At 36.5% G+C, this 14,053-nt stretch overlaps 1 protein-coding gene across 6 annotated transcripts in view; it reads left to right on the forward strand.

Annotated features, from left to right (window-relative positions):
• Positions 1-14,053, forward strand: part of CACNA1D (calcium voltage-gated channel subunit alpha1 D) — a 168,918-nt gene that overhangs the window by 105,053 nt on the left and 49,812 nt on the right. For all 6 annotated transcript variants that reach the window (XM_021409351.1, XM_021409350.1, XM_021409355.1 and 3 more), the window contains exons 12-21: positions 148-308; positions 906-1,131; positions 1,317-1,524; positions 2,271-2,391; positions 3,519-3,633; positions 4,345-4,414; positions 4,993-5,062; positions 6,732-6,876; positions 8,684-8,813; positions 11,850-11,909. In XM_021409351.1, the coding sequence (XP_021265026.1) occupies positions 148-308; positions 906-1,131; positions 1,317-1,524; positions 2,271-2,391; positions 3,519-3,633; positions 4,345-4,414; positions 4,993-5,062; positions 6,732-6,876; positions 8,684-8,813; positions 11,850-11,909 (1,306 nt within the window). The remainder of the gene's footprint in view (positions 1-147; positions 309-905; positions 1,132-1,316; positions 1,525-2,270; positions 2,392-3,518; positions 3,634-4,344; positions 4,415-4,992; positions 5,063-6,731; positions 6,877-8,683; positions 8,814-11,849; positions 11,910-14,053) is intronic.

Genomic DNA, 14,053 nt, shown 5'->3' on the forward strand with positions numbered 1-14,053 from the left:
AAGTATCTGAATTACTCTACATGTTTTTATGTAAATGCACCTACTCTCACGTGTATACTTGCACTATTCTTCTTCAGAGATGAAACCCTCTTTATGTTCACATGCATTTTCTGTATAATAAAAATTTATTTTTATTTGAATTTTCAGTCGACGCTGGCGTCGCTGGAATCGATTTAATCGAAGAAAATGTAGAGCTGCAGTAAAATCTGTCACATTTTATTGGCTTGTTATTGTCTTGGTCTTTCTGAACACATTAACTATCTCATCGGAACATTATAACCAACCTGACTGGCTGACCCAGATCCAAGGTACAGTCAAAAATTATTTGTCCTGTTTGTGACTATGGACACTTGCATTCTGTATATCTTTCATACTTTGCCATTTTGTTTGTTGCTGTCCTGAAGATATTCAGCCCATCCAAAGGGTGATACAAGAAATGATTGAATGTATTAGATTTCCATTTCTGTAACAGAGCTTAATTGCGTACCAGCAAAAAAATGGACAATACTAAATTGTAAATACCTGTACTTTTGTTGTTAAATCATGCTTGAAAGGTGAGGAAGAAAATGGTAACTGGCACTGCATGGCCCACTGTGGGCTGTGTTGTTCAAGTTAAAGTGTGGACTCAAGTTGTGAGTTGAGCAGCCATGAACTGCCCAACATGTTGGAAAAATGAATAGTACTTAGGTGGCAGGAAGCTTGGCATCCTTGTGCAACTTATGTCATGTTAAGCAACAAATATTGTCCAAATTAAAAAATAAACGAAATTAATGAAACCATTCATTTCTTTCTTTTGAAGCAACAGGCTGTACAGGAAGTATAGTATTAAGATGTTAAAATGAAAATGGAAGCTATGAGACAATTCAGAAATGTCATGTTATTTTTTTTTTAATATTTTGTTCCAGATATCGCAAATAAAGTTCTTCTGGCTTTGTTCACCTGTGAAATGTTAGTAAAGATGTACAGCTTGGGTCTACAGGCTTATTTTGTTTCTCTTTTTAACCGCTTTGATTGCTTCGTTGTTTGTGGTGGCATTGTTGAAACCATTTTGGTGGAGTTGGAAATTATGTCACCCCTTGGAATTTCAGTGTTTCGCTGTGTTCGTCTCCTGCGTATTTTTAAAGTAACAAGGTAAGATTAACTAATACTGCTAACTTTAGGGATAGCTGAAGGGTGATCAGCAATTCTTTTGTAATACTTCATCATGCACTGCTCTTTTACTGTTCTTTTGGTTGTTTTTTTTTTTTTGGTTGGTTTGTTTTGTTATGTTTTGTTTTCTTTTCGGTGTGTGTTAACACACGCATTTTAATTTATAGGCACTGGGCATCCCTGAGCAACTTGGTAGCATCCTTGTTAAACTCAATGAAGTCCATTGCTTCACTGTTGCTTCTGCTTTTCCTCTTCATCATAATCTTCTCGTTGCTTGGAATGCAGCTGTTTGGAGGCAAATTTAATTTTGATGAAACTCAAACAAAACGGAGCACCTTCGATAATTTTCCACAAGCTCTTTTAACTGTATTCCAGGTAACTGTCTTTCATCCCCTATGAAACATTTTATCTTTGGTGATCAGCAAAACTGTTTAAGTGATCATGTTGCCTGAAAGCAAAATCACAAATACTATTTATTCAGTTTACTTCAAGTAGCATTCTGCTCATTAAATTCAGTACTCTGGTAATTCTGCACCATTTGTACCATTTGTTTCATGTCTTATTTATCTATCTATGCAACATAGCTGTCATATTACTTCACAAAAAATATCTCCTTTGTCCATCAAATATACACTTAGAAAAAGAGGTGGCATGTTGTTTCATTTTAATTAATTTTTTTCCTTTAACTTCATTTACGATAGAAAAGTTCAGCTTTTCCCTATGGAAAAATTCAGATGCATTGTTAGAGGGCCTATTTGCATATGGGTTTCTATCACTTACTATAATACAGAAATAAGTATGAATTTCTTTAAAGAGACACTACCAGGTTCATTACAATTTTAAAGATTAGAGATCAGGATAATAGGTTCCATCTTTCTAACCATTTTCATGTTCAGCTTTGCAGACGTTGCACATTACCACAGTGTTTGGTTTCAGACATTGTAGGTCAATGTTTCAGGCTGACCCTGTGAGACTCAGCTCTGTATCAGCTTCCTATCTCCTCACTAGTAGTTTTTGTATACAGAAGGTTAGCTTTATTGTGTATTTTGAGCAGAGGAAACATAATTCTCTCACACTTTTTTTTTTTATGTAGAGTTATTAATAATATATCTGCTTCTTAGATTCTAACAGGTGAAGACTGGAATGCTGTTATGTATGATGGCATAATGGCGTATGGTGGCCCATCATCGTCAGGCATGATAGTCTGCATATATTTCATTATCCTCTTCATCTGCGGTAACTGTATCCTTTGTGCTTCCTGGAAACATCTCCAAATAGGACTGTGTGCCAGGGTGTAACCATGCCAGGGGCACAGGCAAGATTTCTCTAGAAGGGAGTAAGTTGCAATGGACATGTATGCTCATTTGGCACATGCTAAGTCCTTTGAATTGACTTTGTAGAGCAATTCTCCTTTTTTACATTCCCTGATGAATGAGATTGCAGTGATCTCCAAGTGCATCTCCAATCACCACAGTGGCAGGAACAAAAAAAAATTGTTACTCTTCCTTCAATTGGAAAACAGCCTTATTCTACCTGCTTGTCTCTATTGACATCTCTTCTTCTCAAAATGAATTGATGTAGTTTGATCTCTCTGACAGTAATTTCCTGTTCATCCTTTTGATGCTTTGTGCAGATCTGTTAGGTCTGACACACACTGACAATGGAGCCAGTGATCCACTGTATACTGCAAGGACCAGATGAGAGAAATTGACAAGGAGAAATGCTGAGTCAGTTAGGATTAATTCTTTAGAAGCATTCCCCTTCCCTGTCTTCAGTGTACTGGAAATAATCCCTTGGTCCCATACAGCAACAGAAACTGGTGTCGTTCTCCTAAATTCTTAAAAGGTCAGAAGGTAATAAAAGGGCAAAAACATTCTATCTTCTGTACTACACTGTACTTATATCAGTATTTGTACATAACTGATAGAGACTGAAGTACAAAATTTGATACAGATTTTCATATACAGAAGACAACATTATAAAAATAATTTTTTCAAAGTGCCTGAACACTGTTGACTTTCAAAATACAGTGTTTTGCATTTGAATTTGAAACATGGTCAGGTTAGCATAAAGTTAAGTTTCCTTTTATTTAAAAAAAAAAAACAAAACAACAAAAAACAAAAAATGAAAAACAGCAAGTATTCCATTATTTTAAATCAGTGATCCTCCTGGATCTTGGCTGATTTTACATTGAGTATTATTCTAGTCTGTGAAGTGAGTGTTATTTGTGCTACATTTCAACATCACCCATCTCTGCACTTAAGGTTGGGAACATGGGATTTATCTCTCTCACATTGTCAGTGTTTATACTGATAATAAACTAAACAAAGTGTCATAAGGCATAATGTCCTTAAAATGATTTGAAATAGATATCTTGCTAAATGTCTTCTTGGCCATTGCTGTGGATAATTTGGCAGATGCCGAAAGTCTAAATACAGCTCAGAAAGAAGAAGCAGAAGAAAAGGAAAGGAAAAAGAATGCAAGGTAAAACAGCTCAGGCACGATGAATGAGCAGAAGGGAGGAGGAGAGTACTGAATTCTTTCTTGTAAGGATTTTCTTTGTATAAATGCCTTCACTATCTGCAATATTTATTGGATTTGGGAAACAAAGAACAGAATTGACCTTGACATTAAAGTAAGACCCACTTAGAGTGATTTTAGATAAAAGTTGGCTAGTGATTGGGAAAATAGGGTGATCTAAGGAGATAATGATAAGCCAACTGATGTTTAAACATCACAATGGTAGGATTTATTGTACAATTAGAACAAGAATGTATCTGTTCTTGACAGTGAAAAAGACCATTTGGAATCAGTTCTGTAGGCCTTATACAGGCAAGAAGACCTTTCTTTGAGGTTAGCGCAGCATATTGAAGTCAGGGCAAATTATTTGAGTCCAAGGGCACATTTTATCCATCTAGAAAAGAGTAAGAATCATTCATTTAATTTTTTAGGGATTAACTTCTGCAGTTAAATTCAAAATGATAATGTTTTAAATGGATTAGGTGCATTCAAATGCAGTCGATTTTATTACTTTGATGACTGCTTCTGTGCAAATCACTTAAATATTACTTAAATTTTTTACTGTATGTTTTTATGTATACTCAACTTTTAAAAGAATGCTTATAATTCACTCTAAATCTTCTGTCTTTACATGATTTGCATTGTAATTGTTCTTGTTTGTTTGTATTTTCTTAGAAAAGAGAGTCTGGAAAATAAAAAAAGTGAGAAGTCAGAAGGTGACCAAAAGAAGCCCAAGGATAGTAAGGTGTTTATTTTTTAAAATATATCTGTTTAAGAAGGAATTACTTTTCAGGCCTACTATTCTTTATGTGATTTCTTTTATGAAGTCATCATCCGTACCTTCTTTTCCAGGGAGAGAAAACTGTTAGTTCTGATGCTTGGCATCTTTGCAGAATCTCTTAGCCCAGAAAATCCTTTTGATTTCAATATCCTAAGAAGGAAAAGTCAAATTTGACATTACCTTAGTATCCCTGAATGTATTAATCCTGGTAAATCCAGTGGAAGAGATTAGTAAATGATGAATTCATAGTTGATTTTTCAACCATTCTTAGTTTTTCTCATTTTTACCAAACCTGTTGGTCATATTGTGATTGTAATGTGCCCAGCTAAAAGTATATGGATATTATAGAAAACTCATATTTTAAAAACATATATTAAAATGTCAATTCTTCTCCCTTCGCAGGACTGCCCTGTTTAAAAAAAAAATCAGAGTGAACATGGGCATGACTTGCTTGACTTCAGAGTCATAGTTGTTCTGCTTTCTGCTAAACTCTGTATGCAAAGCTCTACTGAAAACTATTTTCTCCTCTTTCATTGTCGCAGGTGACAATTGCTGAATATGGAGAAGGAGAGGATGAAGATAAAGATCCCTATCCACCCTGTGATGTACCAGGTATGTGAATACCAGTCCAAAGACAAAAACATTTAAATTTGTTAGTTAAAATATCATAAACTGCTCTCTCTGAACACTGAATCAATTCTTTTGAAATCAATGAAATTGTACTCTGTTATCATTGGATAAATGGGTCTTTAAGTTGCTAAGTACAACATTTTTCTTTGGCTCTCTTGACAGTGCAAACATGAGGGTTAATACCGTGAGCCTGAAGGCTCTTGTGCTAGTAGTTACCTGGATGTGAAAGCAAATTCTAAAATGTTTTGCAGTAAAAAGACATTCCAGGGCTGAAGGTGTTCAGTCACTTTTATCTCAGCATCTTCCGGTCCTGCGAACACCTCTATCTAAAAATCAGATCTGATTGTTTGAACATCTATTACAGAAATCTGTTTCTACCTTACTATTGGAGTGCTTGTTGATCAGATAGTGCGCAGAGTCCTACAATACAGCTCAGGCATGGGCTGATAGTCAGAGTCTGAGCTGGTGTGGGGCTTCTGGCACATGAACAGGGGGAGTGAGTCCTCAGCCTCTCCTCACAGGACATGCCCTCCAGTCTTTTTATCAGTTTTATTGCCCTCCTCTGGATGCTTTCAAGAGCCTTAACATCCTTCTTATCATCATAGAATCATAGAATGGCCTGGGTTGAAAAGGACCTTAAAGATCATCTAGTTTCAACCCCCCTGCTGTGGGCAGGGTTGCCAACCACTGGACCAGGCTGCCCAGAGCCACAACCAGCCTCGTCTTGAACGCCTCCCTGGATGGGGCATCCACAACCTCTATGGGCAACGTGTTCCTTATATTGTGTTACCTGTTTCTCATATTGTGGAGTCCAGAGCACACATATTATTCAAAGTGAAGCTGCACCAAGGCTATGTATGTAGTGTCAGAATCAATTCTTTTGACCAACTGGCTATGCTACGTTTGCAAACATGGTTTACTGTTGTGGCTGCCAGGGCATGTGGCTGGCTCATTCTGAGCCTGCTGTCACCTAGTATCCCCAGATACCTTTCTCCCAGACTCTACTATTTCAAGTGCAGGACCTGGCACTTACCTCTGTTGAATTTCATGCTATTTGCTGATTGTCTAATGCTCCAGTCTATCTAGATCCCTCTGCAAGACCTCTTGCAGGAGGGAATCAACATCTCCTCCCAGTTTAGTATCATTAGTGAACTTTCTAAGGATGCATTCCAGTCCTGCATCCAGCTCAGTGATAAAAGTGTTGAGCAGGTCTGGTCCTTGAACTGACCCTGGGGGACATTGCTAGTGACCTGCTGCCAGCCAGACATAGCCTCATTCACTATGATCCTTCTTGTAGACGACACTATATATAACACTGCCTATTTCCAGTCCTCAGGGACCTCCCCAGACTCCCAAGACCTTTGGTAAATTATTGAGAGGGGTACAGTTATAACATCTGCTAACTGCTTCAGTACTTCAGTACTCTGTCGTGAAACCTGTCACCCCTCATGGACTTCTGAACATTCATAGATTGATTCGTATTTTTTCATAGATATTTAAAGCTGTGGTATATAAGATAGGGTATACATGGTATAAAGCTGTGTAAATATAACTTCTTCTGTAAGCCATGTATGTATTAATACAATTTTATATCTTTGTGAAAAAAATGTAATCCTTCTTATTTTTAGTAAAATAAATGTTTAAATTAAAGTAGGTGAAGATGAAGAAGATGAGGAGGATGAACCTGAGGTGCCAGCAGGCCCGCGTCCCCGTAGAATATCAGAACTAAATATGAAGGAGAAGATAACACCAATCCCTGAAGGGAGTGCCTTCTTCATTTTCAGCAGCACCAATCCGTAAATATCATTCTGAAATGTACTCCTTTAGCTCCTCCAGCAGTGAAGGAGTAGGTCTCCTCACACTGAGTGTAGGGATAGAACTGCAATATCTGCAGCAAGATAGGAATTGGTTTCTAAGTGACTTGGTAAATAATTTGTTAAATTATTTTAAAATTTTAATATTTATAATATTAAAATATTTTAAATATTGTTAAATTATTAATTTGCCTCCCACTGTCAGAGATGATAGTATTTTTTAGATACTGACTATGAAGCCTGCATAGGTCTGAAAAGTACCCTTTACTGTCCAGTAGCTAGCTACTCTGTTAGTCACTGGATATAAAAGATGTGACATAAGGTATGAAGATTTCTGTATGAGGTAGGATTCCTAGAAGCCATAGGAAGAATGGCATGTTTTTGTAGCAGCAAGAGTGAGGAATGAGAAAAAAAAAGTAAGAGAAAAGGAGGGAGGAGGTATGTATCTTCTCAGTTGACAGTGTTTTTCCAGATAAAAACAAACACTGCAGAAAAAGAAAAATTATTTAAAAAAATCAGAAACCATAGTAGTTAGATTTTGGAGGGAACTGAAACCTTTCACCACTCAATCTGACTCCAGAGCATTGCAGATTCTATAGTGACAAGGAAAGCAAGCTTCAGTAGTCAGTAGAAGTTGTTACTGATTGTTAGATGGAAGTGAACAAGTGAATGGAATTCAGTTCCTACAGGAGTGAAGGTAGCTGTTACATTCACTTATAGCAATTTCACGGGCAGTCATAGCAGGGCTTTTAAAAGTGATTTGTACAGGAGAACCTTGTTTCCTCTGTGGCAGAGGTCTTCACAGGTAAGATTAAAGGATTGTGTGGGGTCAGGATACGATACTTTGGGCTTGTATCTTATTGGTTGTGTGGATTATCTAAAACTCAGAATTTTTGACAAACTAGAAAGATATCTATTTAAACTGGTAATTTTAAGAACATGTGATGAGTGCAAATACATTAAACTTGTTGAACATGTCAATTTCCTTTTGTTCTCAAGTAATTCTATAGAGTTTTTCAGGGTGAAATCTCTATCTTAAGTGAGATACACTGTACTCAAGTCATCTACTTAAAAGAACAAATTTTCACTGAGAAACTTATGATTCTTCAGAAGAATATTTCAAACAACTTTAGTGTTAGTCAGTTAGGAACCAGGTCCTGCCATTTTGCCAGTTTAATCCTGGACCAACTCCAGTGAAGTGCTCAACAGCTCTATAGCTCAGTGATGTTGGGCTCAGTGAATTTAAGCACACATGCAGTCCCACTTCATGTTTGGCTGAATCCTAGCAGCTCTATAACCTTCAACACCCACTTGTCCTATAATTCTGCAAAAAAGAATCTTCGAGGGAGATTATTATTTGATTGGACTCTTTAAGTAGCACAGCAAGATCTCTGGACTTAAACACATCTCAACAAATTAATATTTTCAACAACTTTAAGAGTCAAATAAAAGTTGGGATCTGAACAACCATAATGTCTGGCATTTTATATTGCTGTCTATTTACATCAACAGTGGTGTGTACACTGGAATTTATAATGTCATTCATAACCTGGGAAATTATCTCTCTTATTCCTTTGATAAGTGCATCTTTACAACTGGTGGACTGGATTTTGAATTAATTTAAGTTTTTACATAAGCGAGCAATAGCTTCAGCATTTACACCGTGTTTTAGCTGCTGACGGTTTCCCAGATCTGTCATTTTTGGCAGAGTAATAGAAAACATGTTGTATATCAGCCATCTGCTGAATTCTATTTGCACATGTGGTATATTTTTGTATCTCTTCTGCAGAATTCGAGTGGGATGCCACAGGCTCATCAATCACCACATCTTTACCAATCTCATCCTTGTCTTCATCATGCTGAGCAGTGTTTCCCTAGCAGCAGAAGATCCGATTCGCAGCCACTCTTTTCGAAATAATGTAAGCCTATCATTTTTGTTGTCTGGAGATAAATACATCCTCATGGAATAACAATCCTTTGGGACTAGTGCCTCATTTTTAGTTTTCAAGTGAAGAAACTTTCCTTTTCCAAGTCAAAAATTTGCATTTCTTTTGTTGTGAAAAACATAAATCTTTCAAAGACAAGTAGCTTTATTGATGGAATATCACAGGTAGTATAACTATTTTGTATTAGAGGCAAAGAAAGCTTCTCAAATTGTCGTGAGTTGTGCATGCTTCTGATTAGTTATGAAATAGCTAAGATGATTGAAATGGTTTGTGGGGATTTGGACAGAACTGTTGGATCTTTCCTGTCTTACGTATATGTTGATCTGCAGGGATAGCCATGGAGTTAGAGGAAATTCTTCCACCTCTTACAAGAAAGATGGGCCAACTGGGTCAGTAGATGTTCCAGTACTAAAGTTACTGGAGCAATTTCTTGGGAAATGCAGCTTTTGTTTAGTGTTTCCTTGTAGAAAAAAAAGCTTGAAAATTGAACGTATAATGTCAAAAAACAAACCAACAAACAAAACCAAACTGAACTAGCAGGACACCAATAGGAAGACCTTCCAAAATCAATTAAAAAAAATGAATAATCAAAACTCTAAACTTATTTTCAAGGTGTTTGACAATCTAAGTTGTGATTTTCAAAGGTTTGGGAATGGCCACAAGGTGACAGTAGGCAAAGTGCTAATCTTCTGTATCTGAGGAATTAATTCTGCTTAAGATTCTTTCTGCAGTTTTGACACAACTGTCACCACTGTCCCAGGTGTTGTGCTTGCATTTGCATTGCAGAGCAGTTGCAGACTGCACAAACTAGGTTCCTTCTAGATGAAGCTAAAACGAGAGTTACATTCCACCACACAAACTCAATGCAAAAACTTTTGATTTGTCAAACGTTAAATTCCTCTTGTCCTCAACTAATGCTCTAGCTTCTGAAGGCTAAAACAGCCATCTTATAGAGCTAAAACTGAGAGATGTCTGTCAGCCTCTAATGGGACTTGAGTTCATGTAATGAGGAGGGTAGACACGTATCGAGGAAAAATGAAAGTACTGGTTCTCAATACTGTTTTTGTCTGCTGCTTTGCTCTTGTATCCCTGTAGCAGTGTCGGTGCTGCTTCTGAACTCTTCTTTGGGCTGCTGACATTTTTTCAGTAACATGAGCGAAAAACAAAAAGCTAATACTTTTCTCCACGGGAAAAATTAGATCAAAGCAAAAAGCCACTCTCCATGAAGTATGTAGAGGAACTGTGTGCTTCCCATGTCTGTAAAACTGGACAATTGCAACTTTTTGAATAGATCATGGTAATGGATAAGAAAAACAGAGCTGGTTAGCCATACTGAAATTGTTACTAAAGGACTGATATTTCTTTTTGTAACTAGGGAAGTGGTAGGAAGATACAACTCCAGGTTGGCGGTAATTGAAGGGATTATTCCTCTTTGGGACATAGGCAGATAAAATGTTTGAGTGATTTTGAGAAAATATTGCCCTCATGTTGTAAATATTCACAAACACATCAGACTTGCATATTTTTCTTGTAATTATCTTGAATGATTGTATTACCTTCAGCTGGCCAGCTTGGCAAGGGAAGGAAGTCACTATTGAATGACAGCGTAGAGAGACTTTAGCATTGACTTAGTTGGTATGTGGAAGACTCAAAAAGTACTGAAAAATATGATTTCAAGAGTTATATTTCTGCAAGAGTGGCCTCTGCTTGTTCCAGTTGGCACTCAAGTTCAATAGCATGGCTTTCTGGTGAGTGTTAGTTCATGTTATCTTTCTGCAAATATGATTGCTTCTGCTCAGTCCTATGCTTTTTATGTTGGATATCCCATGTTGGCTTGTTACTGAAGATCGTGTTGTTTGTAGCTGTGCTAGCACGGTAAAATTCCAGGATAATGGACAGCACATTGGATCAAGTCACACTGCCAAACATGAGAGCTAACCATCCTGATGAGTCTCAGGTTAGGTGTCTCTGATAAAATTCATGACAGTAAAAGCATGCAAACACAAGTCTAACAAGCAGGAATTGCTTTAAATACATTCTTTAATTCTAGAACAAATTTTATACTGACTATTTTTTGTTGAACAGCTTTCTTATATGACTCTTCTTTCAGCCACAGCAAGGGATGGAGGGATGTGATCTTCAACAGAACATGGGAAGAAAAAAGATTTCCTTTGGTTTTATAGGAATACTTCCTTTGTGTTTGCCTCTTTATTTCATTTCTCCTTCCCATTTTCTTAGCTGATGCACCACAGGAAACATGTTTTTGTGCACAACTGTGTTCTAGGTGAACTGCTGGGTCCTTGAAACTAAACTAATACAGTACTGCAGAGTGTGTCTGTGACTAAATTGGTTGCTAGCAATACTGCCATCATAAAAAGGGTGAAATCCCCATTCCATTGAAATATATATGCACTGTTCCTATTGACAACAGTGAAGTCAAATAACATCCATGATATTTTTAAAGGTTTGCATGTCACTAAATTACTGATGTATGTTCTAAATTTCCAGCAAATAAACAAACAACTGCTGTGTCTTCCAAGTAAAAATATATATATATTAAAAAAATAGCTGCAGTGCTGATTTTAATTTGTTTAGTTATTCATTAATGTGCTTTGTCATACTCTAGCTCAGTCTATATGGGAACAACAACATCAAAATGACTTACTAATAATAAACATTTACTACTAATAAACATTTCTTGCATAAGATTACGTATCTCTGTGGAAGTCTGAAGCAGGTACCCATGAAAGCCAAAAAGGAAAGTCTGAAAGAATTGAAAGAAAGTCTCACTGGGCCTTAGTGGTAAATTCTCATATCTAAGCATGGTGGTGTATGGTAATTTTTAAAGTAAATGTAAACAGTTGCACAACAGCTGGAATTTTAAACTATATTGACTTAATTCCCCACTACCTGTTTCTATAAATCCAGGTGTTGTTTTGCGTGTGGTATAAATTGTAAAAACTTACTGATAGATGAATTTCTTACTGTGGCACGTATTATACCTTGCAGATACTTGGTTACTTTGACTATGCTTTCACAGCCATCTTTACTGTTGAAATCCTGTTAAAGGTAATGCATTGTTATTGATCCTTGTTAGTTCAAAAGCAGCTTTAGCAATAATGTTTGTAACTTTTTGTTTACCTTCCAGATCCTAGGGTATGCAGATTATGTCTTCACTAGTATGTTTACATTTGAGATCATTTTGAAGGTAACAGGTTTTCAAAGGAAGTTTGTTTAAAAGGATTTTCCTTGTGTGTCACCTGCCAAGAAAAGGCACTTGAAGTGTTCTCCGCCTTTTCTCTAAGCGATCAAAGCTAAACTTTTTTTCTACCAGAGGAATTTTTTATTTGACAATTTCTCATAGTTTTGATTGGTTATTTTTTACCATTGGATGCATGTAGAAGATGATTTTTTATCATTACATCAATTTAGTAATTCATTTTTTACCCTTTTGAAACTTACAGTTGTCAGAAAAGGGAAAAATATTTCACTGCGCATGAGCTTTTCCTTCTCCCTGCTCTGGCATTTCCAAAAGAGTTGATCAGTCTTGTAAGGAGGGAGCATGTAATTTCTCATTTCTCTTGCTGAACTATACTCACAGAGCTAAAATAGATAACTATTTTCTTGCAATAGGACTTGCAAGATATCTTGCATTTATCTATCTATACACTAAGATACTTTTCATTTATCTTATCTTGGGCATACATTTAAATACACAGAAAGGCATAAATATGCTTGCTTAAATGTATTACCCATGCATGAGTTCAAAAATGGCATTTTAATGTACAGTTTGTGTACTGATTATTGAGATTATCCATTGGGGTTACTCAGAATGTGTATGTATGGAGCTTACTCTGGCAAAGAAGCTCTATAGCTGAGGGTTGGATTCATGAGTAGGAAATTGTTGAACAAAGTAATCCTTTTTTTTTTGAAAATTTGTGAAACATTTTTTCCAGAGATTTGCATATGATTCTTAAATGTTAAATCAGTGCATACTCAGTGTAAGTTTTTCAGTGAGTAACCCCAATTTATACACTGGTACACTAAGAATCTGTACATAAACTTTGCATTTCTAGTTGAGGATTAAGCTTAACAAAATCTCTTCTCCCAGCTTTTGCTCATATTGCTGTGCATACTATTCACTATGCAATTTGATTTATACTAATTAATGCAATATTTGGGCTGTTTACAAGATAAGTTGCATTGTAAGTAGTAGATTATTTTTATGCTAGCAAATATTCTCAGACTTTAATCTAATCCCTTCTCAGTTTCAGCAGTGAGGAGCTTGCTAAAAAATTGGTTAATTTTATAACATTTATTGTGTTACTAAAAAAAGAAAAAGTCCCAATTTTTCACATCAAGAGAAAGGCCAAACTAAAGGAAAGAAAGAAGCACTGAAAAGTCTTGTAGCATTCAATCAAAGTAGTTCCAAACTCTGAATCTGAGAATCCATACTAAATATGTTAGCACCATTTCTACAGCAGAAGAGTTGGTAGACAGCTGCTCTGAGCAGCAGGTTGTATAGCTCCTGTAGTTCCAATTGTGTCTCTGTACAGAGGGAGGAATTAAAAAGCATGGCATAAACAAACATAACCAAATGTGCTAAGAAAAGAAATATTCTCACTAACTGCAAAAGATTCTGACATTAAGTTATTCAAGGGAGGTAGGAAGCACTAGAGCATGAACTACTGAAATCTGGCATTGTTAAGTAATAAAAAGAAACAAGAAGCCCCATCATAGAAATGCATGTTGATACTCCTGACTGCACTAACTGCAGGAAGCTCTGCCTGGCAGTGCACTCACATGTATTTATAAAAGAAAATAAACGGTACCATAAAAAATTCGGTGGACAGTCAGAAAATGACACATTCATCTACTGTGCCTGCTTTTCTAACATGCCTCAGACACTGGTTTGCTTGCTCGTGGCTGGAGCCTTCCCTGTTTCCCCTGTTGCATTCTGTGCTGTGCTTTTCACAGTATCCAGCTCATACCAGCTGCTGTGTGAGTTCAACAGGATGGAAATTCAAGACTAGATCTACAGGAACGATAGCAGTCATTAATTTACAGTCAAAAATTATGTGAAACTGAAACAAGATAACTAGAAGCAATATTATCCATTTCAGGGAAGAAACTCATAAAAGTGCTAAAAAAAGTATAAAAATAACTCGCAACATGTGGAGAGTCTCCCTCTGCTCTGTTTTACTGGCTGCTCT

Source organism: Numida meleagris, chromosome 11 (genome assembly GCF_002078875.1).
Source record: "Numida meleagris isolate 19003 breed g44 Domestic line chromosome 11, NumMel1.0, whole genome shotgun sequence".
Classification (NCBI taxonomy): Eukaryota; Metazoa; Chordata; class Aves; order Galliformes; family Numididae; genus Numida; species Numida meleagris.